General features: G+C 44.3%; 1 protein-coding gene across 1 annotated transcript; it reads right to left on the bottom strand.

Annotated features, from left to right (window-relative positions):
- Positions 1-829: 829 nt before the first annotated feature.
- Cenph (centromere protein H) lies at positions 830-15536 on the bottom strand. The gene is made up of 9 exons (XM_057790007.1): positions 15369-15536; positions 11471-11526; positions 10502-10550; positions 9856-9930; positions 8457-8513; positions 6039-6102; positions 4646-4697; positions 3194-3357; positions 830-1316 (listed from the first exon to the last, which is right to left on the bottom strand). The coding sequence occupies exons 1-9, from the start codon at positions 15491-15493 to the stop codon at positions 1221-1223; spliced, it is 738 nt and encodes a 245-aa protein (XP_057645990.1). The 5' UTR covers positions 15494-15536; the 3' UTR covers positions 830-1220.
- Between the last annotated feature and the right edge of the window lie 3476 nt (positions 15537-19012).

The raw sequence follows: 19012 nt of genomic DNA, 5'->3' as shown, positions 1-19012 counted from the left end.
CTGAGTTACAGCCACAGCCAGGGCCCACCACTGAAAAGCACTGCACAGTGGTCTTCTCAGTGTAATTAGGGCAATCAGGACAATCCCTAGCAGGCATCTCCCAGATGATACTAACCATCACAACCTCCAAACGGAACATAGAGACTATATACAATATCTTTTTTTTTTTTTTTTTTTTTTTTTTTTTTTTTTTTTGCTTTTTCAAGACAGGGTTTCTCTGTGGTTTTGGAGCCTGTTCTGGAACTAGCTCTTGTAGACCAGGCTGGTCTCGAACTCTCAGAGATCCGCCTGCCTCTGCCTCCCAAGTGCTGGGATTAAAGGCGTGCGCCACTACCGCCCGGCAACATAGAGACTATAAAATGGCAACTTTTCGTTTAACGATTTTTTTTTTCAAAACAGGGTTTCTCTGTGGCTTTGGAGCCTGTCCTAGAACAAGCTCTTATAGACCAAGCTGGCCTTGAACTCACAGAGATCCACCTGCCTCTGCCTCCCGAGTGCTGGGATTAAAGACGTGTGCCACCATCTCCCGGGTTAAAATTTTTTTTTCATATGTATGTGTGTTTTGCCTGCATGTATGTACATGCTCCATATGTGTGCCTGGTATCTGGCTGAGTCCAGAAGATGATGTCAGATTTCCTGGAACAGGAGTTACAGATGGTTGTGAGCAGCCAGATGGGTCCTGGGAACCAAACCTGGGTCCTCTGCAACAACAGCAGCCAGTGCCCTTAACCACTGGACATTTTTTTTAATTAATAAGATGGTGACAATTATTCTTTTAATTCACTAACTTATAAAAGTAAAATGCATGCTAAATAGAGAAGGGGAAAAAAGAAAAAGTCACAATCCACAACTGCACTTAAACAATCAACACTTCGTACTTCGGATCCTTTCTAGTATGCTGGTTGACAAACCAATGCACAGATGCAGAAAAGCATCCTGAAAGGGACTCCCGGGAAAATGGTTGTCAAGATGTCCACTCTGTAGCAGCTGGACCAGATGCCTCCTTCCCAAGACTGCAATGCTCAGACTCCTGCAGCGTATTCCAGTCACTTTAGTCATTGTGTTTCAAACAGAAGACTTCACGTTGTAACAGCAACCTGGGCCCTCCGAGCTGAAGCGTCAGAGCAGCTCCCAAACCAGCTCCTACATTTCCCACCAATTCTGCTATTTACACGGCGGAGTGGGCACAAAACCAATGCTGAGGTGCCGAAGCAGGATTCTTATGAGATCGTGGTGAGATCCTTCTCCAGCTGCAGCACAATTTCCTTGAGGGCAGAATCCTCTGCCCAGTTGGTTTGACTCCCCAAAATAAGGCCCTGTAATTAAAAAAAAAAAAAAAATGGTACCTAATTTAACAAGATTAATGAATCCTGTTTTATATTTTTTTCCTGGGCAGACAGGTTCCATGTAGTCCAGGTTGGCACTGAACTTGCTGTACATCAGCTGTGCAGCTGAGGATGATGCTGAACTTCTCATGCCCCTGCCTCCACCTCCTGGGTGCTGGGATTACAGCAGCCTGCCAATATGTCCAGGTCATGTGGGCTGGGGGCCAAACCCAGGGCTCTGTGCTGCCAGGTGAACACCATCAACTGAGCGATGTCCCCAGCATCCTTGCACTGACCTCATCTAATATCCACTGAGCATCTACTGGGATGCAGCATTGTGATCAAGAGGAAGAGCAGGACCACATCCTCAGTTTCCCATGGCAACTGTGGCATCTTCGCTTCACATAATGCCGGATGGTATTTCCAGGGTTTGCCTATGGGCTCCCTGGACAGATTTTACTCACTAAGAATCCTTGCAGTGACCTGTCAGACTACGAGGAAAGTACTGTTGCCTGGAGTCGGGCTCACTTCGCGCTGCTTATGTGTACCTCATCCCTCTCTGGAGAAACAGTAACTAGAACTGGTACGTTTTATTTTCAAAAGAGAAAAAACGTTTAGTTCATCAACGGTTTTTTGTTTTTGTTTATTTTTCGAGACAGGGTTTCTCTGTAGCTCTGGAGCCTGTCCTGGAACTAGCTCTTGTAGTTGTCTGGCCTCAAACTCACAGACATCCATTTGCCTCTGTCTCCTGAGTGCTGGGATTAAAGGCGTGTGCCACCATCACCCGGCCTCATCAACGTTTTAAACCTTTGAAAATGTTGACAAACATTTCTGTGGCGGAGAATGAATGGACAATGAAGAAATGATTAGGATCATAATTAATAAGAATTTTGGTCTCGGGAGGCAGAGGCAGGCGGATCTCTGTGAGTTCGAGACCAGCCTGGTCTACAAGAGCTAGTTCCAGGACAGGCTCCAAAACCACAGAGAAACCCTGTCTCGAAAACCCCCCCCCAAAAAAAAGAATTCTGGTCATTCCTATCGATAAACAGTGGCTCAAAGATAGTAACTTATTTATTGCAATAATATTTACACAGATTTTAGAAAGTGTTATGCTATTATGAATAAAAACATTAAAAATTTGTTTTGTTTTATAGAAGGAACATTATTGACAGGCAGTGGTGATGCATGCCTTTAATTGTAGCATTTACAAATGGCAGAGGCAGGTGGATCTCTGTGAGCTCAAGGCCAATCTGGTCTACAGAGCAAGTTCCAGGACAGCCAAGGCTACACAGAGAAACCCTGTCTGAAAACACTAACTGCCTCCTCCCCACTAAAAAAGAAGACATTTTTGTTTCTGCCTTTTTGAAATAATTAATTTTATATGTATGGGTTTTTAGCTACAAGCCTAATGCCTATCTGCTTACCAGGGCTTTTGCCATGGAGGCCATAAGAGGAGATAAGATCCCTTGGGACTAGAGTGATACATAGTTATGAGTGCTATGTAGGTACCAGGAATTGAACCTGAGACCTTTGAAGGAGTAGCCACTACTCCTAACCAATGACACAACTCTCCAGGCCGTTTCTGTGTTTTGGGGACATGGCCTTGAACTCCTGATCCTTCTGCTCCAAAGTGTGTTCAGATGATAGGTGTGTGCTGCCACCACTGTTCTTCTATATCTCTATTCTTTTTTTTTTTTTTGTGGAAGGTTTTCGAGACAGGGTTTCTCTGTAGCTTTGGGGCCTGTCCTGGAACTAGCTCTCGTAGACCAGGCTGGTCTCGAACTCACAGAGATCTGCCTGCCTCTGCCTCCCGAGTGCTGGGATTAGAGGCGTGCGCCACCACTGTTCTTCACGCATATAACTGTTACCTGGAACACATGTTGAATGACTGTAGTAATCTTTATCTCCGTCTGCAGCTTTTTCTGCATGGTCTTTATCATTTCCAAATCTTCCATGTTGTCCAGATCCTCTTTCTCTTTGTTCCTCTCAGTTTGTATCTCGAAAAGCTTAGTTTTTGAAGCTTGTTTTAATTCTGTTAGGTTAAAGATAAAACAACATTATATGGTTTGCCTCTGCCTCACCTGGCATTTTTTTTTTTAAATAGGCTACTTTTTTTTAAATGGACATATTTATTTTCAATATGTAGCCCTGGCTGACCTGGAACTCAGAACTTACCTAAAGGCGTGCGTTCCCATGACACAGAGGACAACTTTATAAACAAGGGTCATGAGAGATTATAAAGCAGAGTACTTCCTGGTTATTCCAGTCAAGAAGATATTTATTTTATTGTTATGTATATGGTGTTTTGCCTTCACGTAGCTCTGCGCACCGAGTGTGTGCAGTACACAGAGGATGTCCTGGGCCTGAAGTTAGAGATGATCATGAGCTGTCATGTGGGTCAACCTGGGGACCCTGGAAAAGCAGTCGGTGTTCTTAACCCTGAGCCTTCTCTATGGTCTGTTTGTTTTTTTGAGACAGGGTCTCCTATAGTTCAGGCTGACTGTGAATTCCTGATCTTCCTCTCTCTCTCTCTCTCTCTCTCTTTCTCTCTCTCTCTCTCTCTCTCTCTCTCTCTCTCTCTCTCTCTCTCTCTCTCTCTCTCTCTCGATGGAATTAATGCCAGACCCAAACTTACGGCTTTTTGCATGTTGGGTAAACTCTACCAACTGAGTTAAATCCCTAGGCCTTGGTTCTCATAAATGTTTAGCCACTTGAAGTTTTACATTCACTGAAAGGATATGTGCTTTTCTCATTATTCCTTATTGATTTATTGGGTTTTCAAGACAGGATTTCTTTGTGAAGCAATGGTTGTCCTGGAACTCGCTTTGCAGACCACCACAGCTGACCATGATCTAAAAATCTAAAAGTGTCATGTTCAGAAATTGTGATAATTAAATTTATCAGCTGCTGAGAAATCTGTCCCTGTTAATAGCTAAAGTAGATAAAAAGTGTTCTATAAGCAACTAAATAATTGAGAAAGGTCAGTGAGGCCAGGGGGCAATGGTGTACACAGCTTTAATCCCAGCACAGGCAGGCAGGTCTCTGAGTTTGAGGCCAGCCTGGTCTACAGAGCAAGTTCCAGGACAGCCAGGGCTACACAGAGAAACCCTGTCTGGAAAAACCTAAACCAAGGGCTAGTAAGATGGATCAGTGAGTAAGGGCCCTTGCTCCCAACCTGAGACCTGGGGTGGCGGAAGGAAAGATCACCTCATAAGGGTTGTTCACCGACCTCCCCATGAGTGCCTCAGCAAATGTGCACCTTTGTGCGTGTGTACACACACACACACACGTAAGAAAAATTGTAAACATGGTCTACATACGAAGTCTCTTCTTTCTAACGTCAAGCAGTTTTCCCTCTAATTCCGCAGACTCCTGTTTATGAAAATGAAAACAGGTCACTTAATGATAAAGCAATAATATATCACTCAGCTTCACATAGTTTGATTTTCTTCACTTTTTATTTTTTGGGTTTTTCGAGGCAGAGTTTCTCTTTGTAGCCTTTGCTGTCCTAGAACTCACTCTTTAAACCAGGCTGGCCTCGAACTCACAGAGATCCACCTGCCTCTGCCACAGGAGTGGTGAGATTAAAGGCGTGCGCCACCACCCCCGACTAGTCTGATTTTCCTTTTTTTTCTTTTCTTCTCTTTTCTTTTTGTTATAATATATACGAGGGCTCTATCTGCATGTATACCTTTATGCAAGAAGGCATCAGATTCCACTATAGATGGTTGTGAGTTGCTGGAAATTGAACTCAGGACCTCTGAAAGATCAGTGCTCTCTCAACCACTGAGCCATCTCTCCAGGCCTAGTTTGACTTAAGCTCCAATTTCCCCCTTTCCCCTTATCTTTGTGCATTGGTATTTTGCCTGCATGTATATCTACATGAGGGTGTACGATCCCCTGCAACTGGAGTTATAGACAGTTTTGAGCTGCTATGTGGTGCTGGGGATTAAATTTAGGACCTCTGGAAGAGCAGCCCACACTCTTAACTGCTGAGCCATCTCTCCAGCCCCTCCTTGACTTTTTTTTCTTTCTTTTTTTGTTTGTGTCTAATTTTGAAACAAGGCTACTAGATGGACGGTGGTGGCGCACACCTTTAATCCCAGCACTTGGGAGGCAGAGGCAGGAGGATCTCTGTGAGTTTGAGGCCAGTCTGGTCTACAAGAGCTAGTTCCAGGACAGGCTCCAAAACCACAGAGAAACCCTGTCTCAGAAAGAAAGAAAGAAAGAAAGAAAGAAAGAAAGAAAGAAAGAAAGAAAGAAAGAAAGAAAGAAAGAAAGAAAGAAAGAAAGAACTCTACTATGTAGCTGGCCTTGAACTCACCCTGCGTGCTGGGATTAATAGCAAAGGCATGTTCCGCTACTCCCAGTTATCTTTCAGATAGCCCAGGCTAGCCTCAACTCACTATGGAACCAAGAATGAGCGAACTCCTAGTTCCTGTCTGCCTCCTACGTGCTAGGACCACAGGCATATGCACGGATACCTGTCCTACAGCAGGATTTTCAATTCCCCTATTTCCACAAAGCCAAGGGAAGAAAATAGTCACTTGAATTATGTTGATAATCTGTACCCTCAATAAAAGAACAAAAACAACCTAAGGAAAGCAGTCTGCAGACACACAGTCCCGGTGAACACCTCAATCCTGAGTTCATACAATTAGCACCAAGATGCCATCGAAACCCTGAAAACACACACCCCATGTGCCAGCTCACCTTCTGGGACTTCATTATCAATTTCTGTAGTTTTAATATTTGCTTCATGTCATCAGTGAGCACACTGCAAAGCAAACAAAGTATGATTTATCTACTTAAGCTAAAAATAATCTTGGGACTGAAGATTAGGTCAGTGGTTAAGATACTTACTGCTCTTGCAGAAGACCCAGTTTGGGTTCCCAGCAACTACATGACAGCTCACTGAACACCGCAATTGTAACTCCAGTTCCAGGGATCTAAGGCCCTTTCTGGCCTCTGCAGGCACTTCATGTATGTGGTACACATATAAACACAACCACAAACACTCATCCATAGCAAGTAATTTAAAAAAAAAAAGTAAACCTTGGGGCTAGGAATGTAGCTTAGTTGGCAGACTGACTGCCTAGGATGAACAAATCTGAACCATGGTCTAGATTTCACCCCTGACTGTATAAACAGGGCATAGGGGCCAAAGTCAGCAACTCCTGGACTTGGGAGGGGGAGATAGGATAGCGTGTACCATACAATCAGTTCAAGGCCAGCATGGACGACGTGGAAAGACTCCTTATCAAAAACAAAACAAAATAAAAAACCAACAAAAAACCCACAAGAGGGCTGGAGAGATGGCTCAGCGGTTAAGAGCATTGCCTGTTCTTCCAAAGGTCCTGAGTTTAGTTCCTAGCAACCACATGGTAGCTTACAACCATCTGTAAAGAGGTCTGGTGCCCTCTACTGGCCTTCAGGCATATACACAGACAGAATATTGTATACATAATAAATAAATATTGAAAAAAAAAAACACAAGAAAACCAAACAAAACAAACAAAACCCAACCACAATGTAAGGAGTTTATCTGAGCAGAACAGACTGCGACTTGGAGCACACCAGAGTCCAGGGCTCAGTGCTTTTCAAGAGCCAGGGGACAGAGGAGGGACTTTTGTAAGATATTCACGGAAGCCAACTAAAGGAACATTTGGCTGGTTAAAGGTGAGAGTGTTTAATTAAAAGCTTGAAGGTGGTTTGTTTCACTGTTTACACTGGGCTTCAGTTTGCTCACAGAGGAATCTAAGGCACCACTCAGGAGCTAGAGATGTCCACACTAATGATGCCCTACTCAAATGATTGTTAGCAGTGGTAAACGCCAAAATAGGCTGCAGACAGTGCTTGGCCTCCGTTACGTAAGGGGAGTCTAACTTGAACTTTGCTCCTTTAACATAAAACTGTTCTGTTTTTTAAATTATTATTTTATGTGTGTGGGTTTTCACCTGCACATATATAAGTACAAAAAACATGTGTAGTGCCCTCAGAGGCCAGAAAATGGCATCAGATGCCCCGGGAACTGGCGTTACAGATGGTTGTGAGCTGCCATGGGGGTGCTGGGAATGGAACCCAGGTCCTCTGGAAGCGCAGCCAGATCTTAGCTGCTGAACTGTCTCTCCAGCTTCACTACTGGTGTAAGGTTCAGAGAGGGCTAAGTGAGTAAGACTGCCGCTGCCAAGCCTGATGACCTGAGTCTGACCCCTGGAACCCAAACAGAGAAGAGACGCCATGTCCTCTCACCTCCATGCGGGTGCCACACCCACCCACCCCCATACAAAAATGAATAAATAAATGTTAAAAAAAAATTTTTAGGACAAGGTTTCACAAGAGTCCAGACTAGCTTCAAAATCCCAGAGATCAGACTGCCTCTGCCTCCCAAGAGCTGAGCTTAAGGCAAGCACCTTCACACCTGGCCTTGAAACTTCAGAGTCTAGGATCCAGACTCTGAGCCAGCCGGAACATGGAGAGGTTATAAATCAGCCTTGAGACATCAAGATGGGAGAGGCAGCCAGGTCCATCCCAGAACTCCTCAGGGCTCTCAGGAGGGCACTTTATCCCTCCCAAGACTTTCAGAGTCTTAGAACTGCTACTGAGCTTCCCCGTCATACCTGCTAACTACGAGATCTACCACTTAGCTACATCCCAGACCTTTTTAAAAACTATTTATTTTGAGACAGGGGCTCATTAAGTGGTCCAGGCTATCCTTAAACTCACCCTGTAGCCCAGGCAGGTAAAACAAGCTCATTTCTACCAATGAAAAACAAGTAGTGCCCTACTTCATTCCCAGGGTCCATATGTCAAGAGAAAATGGATAAGTTTTCCTCAAGTTGTCCACACACATACACACACATGCACACACACACACTTTTTTCTTTTCTAAGTTTTTTGAGAAAGGCTCAAAAAACATAGTCCTGACTGTCCTGGACCTCACTATATAGACCAAGATGGCCTCAAACTCACAGAGATCCTCCTGCCTTTGTCTCCCAGTGTTGGGATTAAAGCTGTGCACCACAACTGGCTCATGCACATTTTTTTAAAAGTCACAACCTAAACTCATTTTGCATACCTCCCTTCTTGTTCCCATTCTGTCCAAACCCAGGAGAAATGTAAAGGCCGTACCTGCTCTCAGCGCCCATCTTCTCCAGGTTATTTCTAAGAGCAGCTGAAAGTTTCATCCTAAGAAAAAGAAAACATTAATTAACAAAAAAGAAAATGGGACCTAAGAGAAAAAGCTCGTACTGCACAGAACAAATAACACAGGGTATTAAAGCTTTTTATAAGACTAACAAGATTGATTTCCCCTCAAATACACACAAAACATAGTATGTTTTAAAAACAGTATGGCCTGGAAATTGGTATGCCTGTAGTCCCAGAACAGGCGAAAGGAATTTTATGAATTCTAAGCCTAGGTTCTTATCTCTAAACACAACACAACACAACTCAAACATATCTAAAATGACAAATCCAAAAGCAAAAGCAGTAATTAAAATACATCTAAACTTCATGAGCCCTCTCCAGTCACCCCAGAACCTGGATGGCTAAGGCAGGGGGACTCCGGTAAGTTTTAGGTCAATCTGAACTGCACCCCAATTTCCAGGCCAGCCTTGGCTATAGAGTAAGACTCTGCATCAGAAAAATTTTGTCACAATTCTATGTACTTTTTTTTTTTTTTTAATTTATTTTTTGAGACAGGGTTTCTCTGTAGCTTTTGGTTCCTGTCCTGGAACTAGCTCTTGTAGACCAGGTTGGCCTCGAACTCACAGAGATCCACCTGTCTCTGCCTCCCGGGTGCTGGGATTAAAGGCGTGCGCCATCACCGCCCGGCACAATTCTATGTACTGAAATAAATGGACCTGTGTACCGCTTTTAAACACCAGCATGTTTGAAATTCTGATAACTTCACGAAGACCCCTTATCAGCCCCTCCTACATACCTTCTTCAAAGGAAGATATCAATGAATAACGCAATTCTTCAGGGTCAAGTTTCTGTAATTTTACCTAATCATCTCTTTTTGGAACTTGCTACATAGACCAGGCTGACCTTGAACTCAAAAAGATCCAACTGACTCTGTATTCAAAGTGCTGGGATTAAAGATATACACTACCAACTACTCCCAGCTTCCCCTTGCATGCCACCCTCCATTTAAAGATAGGATCTCCCTATGTAGCCAAGGCTGGCTTTGAATTCCTGGCCCTCCAGCTTCAAGCTGGGATCACAGGCTATACCTGGCCTTAATCATCATTTAATTTAGCTTAGTTAAAAATAATCCCCTTGCTGGGCAGTGGTGGAGCACTAGGGAGGCAGAGGCAGGCGGATCTCTGTGAGTTCGAGGCCAGCCTGGTCTACAAGAGCTAGTTCCAGGACAGGCTTCAAAGCTAGAGAAAACCCTGTCTTGAAAAACAAACAAACAAACAAAAAAAAAAAAAGAAAGAAAAAAAAGAAAATCCCATTAACCTTCTCTCCAAGTTCATGTTTGCATTTAGTTCACAATTCTTAGTGGTATTAAGGTAAGAGTTACCTGTTTAGTGCCATATTTTTCATTTCGAAATTACTTTTTACATCTTCAATTTCATTTTCCAGATCTTCAATTTTACTGTTAAAGAAACATGAACCAAAGAATTTCTGCAATGTTAGTAAAGTTGTTATTCAAATGTGTATGAAGTAAGTCTTGGAAAACAGCTTGAACACCTCTATTTGAACAGAAGAAAGCCGAAGGCTCACCACACAGCAGCCCATCTGCACAGCTGGGGAGCTGCCTGCTGAGCCTCTTCACTAAGCTGGATCTAGCCAGTCTGGGGGAATGCCAGACAGCACAGAAGCCACCAGCCCCAACACCAAACACCCCACTGCAAATCAACAGCCTCCAAACATAGGCACGTCTTATTTATTTGGAATTATAAAGGAAAAGACAGACAGCACTGTCAAAGAAAGACGCTGTGAAAAAGAAGACGGTACAGATAGTATGATGAAATCTTAGTAAAAGCCACAGATAATCCCAGCACTTGGGAGGCAGAGGCAGGCGGATCTCTGTGAGTTCGAGACCAGCCTGGTCTACAAGAGCTAGTTCCAGGACAGGCTCCAAAACCACAGAGAAACCCTGTCTCGAAAAACAACAACAACAACAAAAAAAAAAGCCACAGATAAAATATTAAAATATGACATACACTTCCATTTGTTTTTCTTGCATGGTCTGTTCAGGAGTTTTTTCTTCATCTAGAAGTAAAAAGTTTTTTTTTAAGTCAGTAACAATTTTATTTAAGTAAGTATTTAGTGTGTGTGTGCATATCAGGGAACACATGTGACAGTCAGCTCTCCCCTCCACCACACGGGTTCTAGGCATCGCATTGAACCCAGGTGTCAGGTTTCTCGGCCAGCACCTTAACCACTGGAGCCATTGTGCTGCACCCTCCACCTTCGTAATTCTCCTGCATGTTTGTTTACCTGGGTTGCTACACAGAATCTACACAATTTGTTTATCTCTTGAGACAGGGTCTCGTGGTGTAGCTTGGGCTAGCCTGGAACTCGATATGGAAATCAGGTTGGCCTCAAACTTACAGAGATCCGATTTTCTCTACCTCTTGAGTGCTGGATTTACAGGCGTGAGTCACCATGCCTGAGAAAAACAACTTTTTGTAAAGCTGATTCTCCCCAGCCCCCAAGAATACCATGAACCTGGGGGCTGGAGATGGCTTAGCATTTAAAAGGCCTGGCTGCTCTTGTGGAGGATCTGGGCTCATTTCCCACCACTCAGATGGTGGCTCATAACTTCTGCAACTCCAGTTCCAGGGCATCCAATACCCTCTTTGGCTTTATGGGTACAGATATACAGCAGGCAAAATGCACGCATATACAATAAAAATAAGTAATTTTAAAAATATAGTATTCGCCGGGCGGTGGTGGCGCACGCCTTTAATCCCAGCACTCGGGAGGCAGAGGCAGGCGGATCTCTGTGAGTTCGAGGCCAGCCTGGTCTACAAGAGCTAGTTCCAGGACAGGCTCCAAAACCACAAAGAAACCTTGTCTCGAAAAACCAAAAAAAAAAAAAAAAATATATATATATATATATATATATATATATATATATAGTATTCATCAGCCAACTTGCAAAAGTACTTGAAAATGAAACTACTTACTTGCATCAATCGCTGACTTGTATTCCAAGAGCTGCTGCCTTGTCTGTGCTCTCAGCCTGCAAATGGAAAATGAGAAGAGACAGGAAAGTATTTATGGATTGTGGTTACAATCATCATGCAATAATGAAACTTGGAAGTCATAAAATGGAATACAGTGGGAAAAGGGTATCCTGGAGGGAAAGTTAAAAAAATTTAGTTCTATAGTTGTATTTTGTTTTGTTTTCCTTTCCTTTTTTTTTTTTTTTTTTTTTTTTTTTTTGGTTTTCGAGACAGGGTTTCACTGTGTAATAGTCCTAGATGTCCTGGAACTAGCTCTTGTAGACCAGGCTGGCCTCGAACTCACAAAGATCCTCCTGCCTCTGCCTCCCGAGTGCTGGGATTAAAGGCATGTGCCACCACCAACCGGCTAAAAATCTTAAAAAGCATTTTCAACCCACATTGGAGCACCGGAATTAGCTCCCAAGGTCCCAATGAGGAGCAGAAGGAGGGAGAACATGAGCAAGGAAGTCAGGACCGTGAGGGGTGCACCCATCCACTGAGACAGAGGGACTGATCTATTGGGAGCTCACCAAGGCCAGCTGAACTGGAACTGAAAAAGCATGGGATAAAACCAGACTCTCTGAACACGGCGGACAATGAGGGCTGATGAGAAGCCAAGGACAATGGCACGGGGTTTTGATCCTACTTCATGTTCTGGCTTTGTGGGAGCCTAGCCAGTTTGGATCCTCACCTTCCTAGACCTAGATGGAGGTGGGAGGACCTTGGACTTTCCACAGGGCAGGGAACCCTGACTGCTCTTCGGAATGGAGAGGGAGGGGGGAAGGAGTGGGAGGAGGGGGAGGGAAATGGGAAGCTGGGAGGAGGCGGAAATTTTTTTTTTCAATAAAAAATAAAAAAAAATAGCCGGGCGATGGTGGCGCATGCCTTTAATCCCAGCACTTGGGAGGCAGAGGCAGGCGGATCTCTGTGAGTTCGAGACCAGCCTGGTCTACATAGCTAGTTCCAGGACAGGCTCCAAAGCCACAGAGAAACCCTGTCTCGAAAAACCAAAAAAAAAAAAAAATAATAATAATAATAACAATAATAATAATAATAAAAAAAATTAAAAAAGCATTTTCAGTAAATACAAAAAATGTAACAAAAATATTTGTAGCGAGATAAGTACTTAATATTTAGTAGTTTTTTTGTTCTGTTATTCCTAATCCAAAATGAAATATAAAATAAATAGAAAAAAAGCTGAGAATGACAAGTGTTTCTAGTGCCAGCTGCATAGTCCTGAGTGTTGGTTTTTTTTTTTTTTTTTTTTTTTTTTTTTGGTTTTTCGAGACAGGGTTTCTCTGTGGTTTTTGGAGCCTGTCCTGGAACTAGCTCTGTAGACCAGGCTGGTCTCGAACTCACAGAGATCCGCCTACCTCTGCCTCCCGAGTGCTGGGATTAAAGGCGTGCGCCACCACCACCGCTGAGTGTTGGTTTTTAGAGACCCATATCAACAGCTAAGAAACAGCCGACAGATTACGAAAGCTTACACTACAGTAAGTTCTCCAAGTGGCAAAATTCCAAATGTAAACAATTTTGCACCAGGTACCAGGCTGGTCATCCCAGTGACCTGAAAGGGTGAGGGAGGAGGACAGGCCTACCAGGGCTTCAGAGCAGGTTCAAGAACAGTCTTGGGCTGGGCGGTGGTGGCGCACACCTTTAATCCCAGCACTCGGGAGGCAGAGGCAGGCGGATCTCTGTGAGTTCAAGACCAGCCTGGTCTACAGAGCTAGTTCCAGGACAGGCTCCAAAGCCACAGAGAAACCCTGTCTCGAAAAACCAAAAAAAAAAAAAAAAAAAAAAAAAAAAAAAGCAGTCTTGGCAACTTACCAAATTCGATTTCAAAATAAAGCGTGAGAAAAGGGCTGATGTAGCTCAGTCTTGGAGTGCTTGCCCAATTTTCTTCAGGCCCTGGGTTCAATTATCACTGCAGCCAAAACCAACCCCGCCTCCGACAAGTTATTACAGATTAAAGTAGAAGTGTTAAGTATAGATACCAAACCTGTTTCTAGTTGTGGTGTGGCTCAGACCTAACACACACCTTTAATACAGTTTTCTGCTTGAATATTGTAAACAGGATTAAATAAAGTCAACCACAGGTCAAGAGACAGAACAAGCAACCAGTTGACAGGGAGCAAACACAGGAAAAAAGACAGAGAGTAGGAGGGAGCCAGGAGGATGGACGTACAGGGAGTCTTATTTGAGAAAGTGGAGGCTTCTGGACCTCTGCTAATGAGGAGGGCCAGCTGGGTGCCTTCTCTGCCTCTCTGAGCTAGCAGGCTTTCACGCCAGCATCTGGATCCTAAGTCTTTACCGGTAAAATCCAAGGGTTGAGATTTTGTTAAAACCAATAGATATGCCGTTGTATGGCTGGGTATGGTGGCTAATGCCTACAATTCTATCACCCTGAAGGCAAAGGCAGGAGGATTACTATAAGTTCAAGATTAGCCTGGCATACATAATTACAGCCTGCCAGTGTTACACAGCAAGACCCTGTTCCAAAAATTCAAACAAGTCGCTTTGTTATGACTTTTAAAGGTCTGCAAAAAAAAATACTTTTTTTTTTTTTCTGTGAAGAACCAGGTAGCATCTCTGTGAGTTCGAGACCAGCCTGGGCTACAAGAGCTAGTTCCAGGACAGGCTCCAAAACCACAGAGAAACCCTGTCTCGAAAAACCAAAAAAAAAAAAAAAAAAAAAAAAAAAAAACCAGGTAGCAAATAATTTAGGATTTGGGAGTCATGCAGTGTGTTTTAACTATTAATCTCTGACCTTGTAGCAGAAATTTTTTTTTTTTTTTTTTTTTTTTTTGGTTTTTCGAGACAGGGTTTCTCTGTGGTTTTGGAGCCTGTCCTGGAACTAGCTCTTGTAGACCAGGCTGGTCTCGAACTCACAGAGATCCGCCTGCCTCTGCCTCCCAAGTGCTGGGATTAAAGGCGTGCGCCACCACCGCCCGGCCCTTGTAGCAGAAAATTGAGTCCCAATAAAACTTTTTGTGCATTAACATTTGGATTCACGTGTTATGGAATCTTTTTGGCTCCCATTCTTATTTAAACACGGAAGAACTACGCTGAAGCCCAGTGATAACAGCACTCGCTACGCATACACCAGACGCTGGGTCCCATTTCCGGTGCAGGAGACAGCTTTTCTTAGAAGATCAGAAGAGTGGATTTGGTCCTGGCCTTGGGCTGAATCAGCTTCTTGACATCAAATTTTCCCTAGAAACCGCTAACTGGAGAGCACAGGAAACATAGGAAACAGGGTCTTGCTGCGTAGCACTGGCAGGCTGTAATTATGTGTGCCAGGTTAGTCTTGAATTTGTAGTAATCCTCCTGCCTCTGCCTTCAGGGTGCTGGAATTATAGGCATTACCCTAGTAGAATGATAAGAAAACGAAGCTTCTGGGTGTAAAGGGTATTAGCCACAAAAGATGGGTTGGGCCGGGAGGGGGTGGCACACGCCTCAATCCCAACACTCTTGAGGCAGACAGAACTATACAGAGAAACCCTATCTCGAAAAATCAAAAGAAAAAAAAGGGGGTGGGGGAAAGGCTGGGCTCCTCCGCTTCCCGTAGTTTAGCTTGGATGTACTGCTCAACCAGCCGGGACTACAGTGGCAAGATAAGATAGAACAGGTTCGATGCCTTGCCAAGGCCCGGGCACTGCTAAGCATTTCCTCAGTAGGTCCCACCTAACCCCCGACCCAGCAACTCTGCGCGCACGGTATCCTTTGCTGCCCTCTTCCCCAGGGACGAATTTAAAACGCTTAAAAGTGCATTCAGGCTCGGAGCCAGAAGAGGCAGCCAGTGAGTCTGAATTTGAACCCTGGGCCTCCTGAGCAAGGGCGGGATGCCGGGCGGGGGCACCTGAGCAGCAGGCGGATGCGGTCCTCGAAGCACTTCTCCGCAGCCTGCGGCAGATCCCGCACCTCTCCGCAGTCCTCAGCCTCGGCCGCAGGCTTCTCCCCTGGCTGCTCCATTGCAGAGGCCATAGGTTTGATCTCTATGGGAACATTCGAGCGTTTAGTCCCGCCACGAAATTGAAACCCGGAAGTGCCCATTTCGTCCCGCCCCTTCCGCCCTAAAGCCCCACCTCCTGCCGCTGTAGTTACTACGCAGCGTTCTTTTCTCTGGTTTCCATGGAGAAATAGATTGAACTCTCACCAACACTTTCTGTCGATTAGAAGCCTTTGGGTAGGGGTATATGGAGATGTAGCTCAGTGGTAAAGCGTTTACCTAGCAAATAGAATGTCCGAGGATCGATCGACCCAGCAACAAGCCAGGGGCGGTAATCCGGTAGTAAATTAACTCAAACTAAGAGTGGTCGGGAGCGGGGGGGGGGAGGGGGCGGGGGAGACGGGGGGGCACGGGAGTTCTGACTTTTTTCAAATGTTAATAGTCGTCCTGCCTGGGTGCTGTTATCCCTCCTGCTACTACACTTCAGAAGGTCTGGGTTTGGAGGATGGGATATATGAACCATGTGCTTGTAGGTGGCTGCAGAGGCCAGAAGGCATCAGAGTCCCTCCAAAACTGGAGTTACGGTGAGCCACTTGACGTGGTGCTGAGTGTTCTTAATCATCCCATCATCTCTCCAGCTTCCGCTCTCTCCTCCCTCTTTAATTTTTTGAGATCGGGTCCCGTGCAGCTCAAAACTGGTCTTGAACTCCCAATCCTCAGCCTCCACCTTCCAAGTGCTGAGAATGGCATGGCTCTTGAAGTATTGTACTGAAAACTTTTCTCTTTCAGTGCTGGGAACAAGTCTAGGGTCCCTCGGTTATTGAACTACATCCCCAGTCCCTTTTTAGGTATTTGTTCATAGGCCGTAAGGTTCGTGTCTCCCGTTTAGTGGAGAAATGAATGCCTTAAGTAGCCCAGCGTTTACAATGTCACACCCACGATTGGTCTTTCAGTTCCTTGCTCTGGTACTCCATCCAGCTATCAGTGAGATTCCTAGCAGAAAGAGGAAGGAGGCCTACAATCCCAGAACTTGGGAGGCTGACTGCAAGAAGATAGCGATGAGTTAAGGCCAGCCTGGGATGTACAGTAATTACCTGGACAGAGTATGTGGCAAGGTTCTGTTTGCCAGTTGGCCGGCAAGTTTGGGATTGAAAATCATTTGAAAATTGGCTGTTTGACTTGATAGGTTACAATTGAGCCTTGAAGTCGAGGGATGGAGGAAAGCTGGACCTATATAAATGCTTGATTTGTTAAGGTTTCCAATGTCAATTAAGGTATGTATATCTAGCGCCTTGTTGAATAAGCACAGCAATTCTTTGGAGTGCTGGATGTTCTCTCTTGCTATTCCAAGTAGATCACACCTTGCCTGTCCTGTTAGTTTTTGTTTAAAGTGCAAGTCTTTTGGATCTTAGTGAGTTTGAAGCCAGCCTGATCTACGGAGCTAGTTCCAGGACAGCTAGGGCTGTTATACAGAGAAGCCCTGCCTCATTACCCCTACCTTGGCGGGAGGGGGGGAGCACACCTTTAATCCTAGCACTTGGGAGGTAGAGGTAAGTATCCGTTTTTTTAAAAAAAACAAAAAGGTCACGCTGGTCTGAGTGAGTTCCAGCTAGGGCTACAGAAACCCAGGGGTGGGGGGTTTGGGATGGGAGAGGGTGTTAGAATAAATTTAAAACTCAGACCCCAGGATACAAAGTTGGGTTAGAAGGAATCGGGGTGGCAAATTGGAACAAAACACCTTATACCAAATTCTCAAAAATTCAAGATTTAAAATCTTTACTGGGTGGTGGTTAAGTTACAAGCACATGAAGCCTGAGTTAAGCTGCCCCTCCCCCCATACCAATAGAAACAAACCTAGGGCAGGCAGTGAAACACTAATTCCAGCATCTAGGAGGGTGAGGAAACAGAGACCCAGGCAGCCAGAGACAGCTGTTAGAAGCACTGCGTTCTAAGTTCTTATCCTTGTACCCACAGAAAACCACAACCCTCACAGTCAGAGCAAGTTATCTTGTAGTGTCCCACCCCAACGCACTGAAGACTCAGGAGACACTGAAGACAGGGCATAAATATTGCTAAAGTCAGTGGAACAGGAAGACTGAGTCTGTCCCCATGAAAAGTTAGGGAAGCTACATCCATTAAGTCTCAACAACATGATGCCAGACATGCTCACACAGAAGGGGGAAACTCAGGTGGGCCCCAACCTGTAGTTGTCTAAGTACAGGAAACTAAGGAATGCTGAAAATGGCAGAAGTCTTCCCTAGGAGGTTCTCTAGTTGATCTCTAGTATCAAAATGATCAGTGCTAAAATTATACACACAAGTTAACATTATACAGACTAAGCATATTACTTTATGAACATATAAACATATATAAAGTCAGAGGCCGTAAATTTGGGAATCTAAGGGGAGGGTTACATGGGAGAGGTTGAAGAAAAGTAAAGGAAAATTATGTAATTATATTCTAATTTAAAAAAGTATGGCAAAGAAGCAAAAATTATCAAATGGAAGAAAGCATATGGTGCTGGCATAACTGGATACCAACATGTAGAATGAAAATAGACCCATATGTATCACCATGCACAAAACTCAAATCCAAATGGATCAAAGACCTCAACATAAAGCCAGCCAAATGAACCTTATAGAAGAGAAAGTGGCTCCCAGCACTTGGGAGGCAGAGGCAGGCGGATCTCTGTGAGTTCGAGACCAGCCTGGTCTACAAGAGCTAGTTCCAGGACAGGCTCCAAAACCACAGAGAAACCCTGTCTCTAAAAACCAAAAAAAAAAAAAAAAAAAGAAGAGAAAGTGGGAAGTACACTTGAATGCACTGGCACAGGAGACCACTTCCTAAATATAGCCCCAGCAGCAGACACTGAGAGAAACTGGGACCTCCTGAAACAGAAAGGCTTCTGTAAAGCAAAGGACACAGTCAACAAGACAAAATGACAGCCTACAGAATGGGAAAACATCTTCACTAACCCCACATTAGACATAGGTCTGATCTCCAGGAGCTCAAGAAATTGGACACCAAAAGAACACATAATCCAACAACAAAAAAATGGAGAATAGACCCAGAGAACTCAACAGAGGAATCTAAAATGGCTGAAAGACACTTAACGAAATGTTCAACATCCTTAGTCAGCAGAGAAATACAAATCAAAACAACTCGAGATTCCATCCTTACACCTGTAAGAATGGCCAAGATCAAAAAACACTGATGGCAACTTATGCTGGAGAGGTTATGGGGAAAAGGGAACACTTCTGCATTGCGGTGGGAATGCAGGCTGGTACAAACAACCCCCTTGGATGTCAGTGTGGCGATTTCTCAGAAAATTAGGAAACAACCTACCTCAAGACCCAGCAATACCATTTTTGGGTATATATCCAAAGGATGCTCAATCATGCCACAAGGACATGTGCTCAACCATGTTCACAGCAACTTCGTTTATCATAGCCAGAACCTGGAAACAACTTAAATGCTCCTCAACCAAAGAATGGATAAGGAAAATGTGGTACATTTACACAATGGAGTACTATACAGCAGAAAAAACGACAGCT

Source organism: Chionomys nivalis, chromosome 15, assembly GCF_950005125.1.
Source record: "Chionomys nivalis chromosome 15, mChiNiv1.1, whole genome shotgun sequence".
Classification (NCBI taxonomy): domain Eukaryota; kingdom Metazoa; phylum Chordata; class Mammalia; order Rodentia; family Cricetidae; genus Chionomys; species Chionomys nivalis.
Note: the sequence above shows the minus strand (reverse complement) of the source record. Positions and strands in the feature narration are given on the sequence as shown.

What these genes read in the sequence shown, in the direction of transcription:
- Cenph (XM_057790007.1), bottom strand. Translation starts at nt 15,493, where the DNA reads ATGGCCTCTGCAATGGAGCAGCCAGGGGAGAAGCCTGCGGCCGAGGCT. An exon ending in CAAGTCAGCGATTGATGCAA is followed by an intron (nt 10,551 to 11,470) that starts GTAAGTAGTTTC and finishes TTTTACTTCTAG; the next exon opens with ATGAAGAAAAAACTCCTGAA. An exon ending in CAAGAAAAACAAATGGAAGT is followed by an intron (nt 9,931 to 10,501) that starts GTATGTCATATT and finishes TTTCTTTAACAG; the next exon opens with TAAAATTGAAGATCTGGAAA.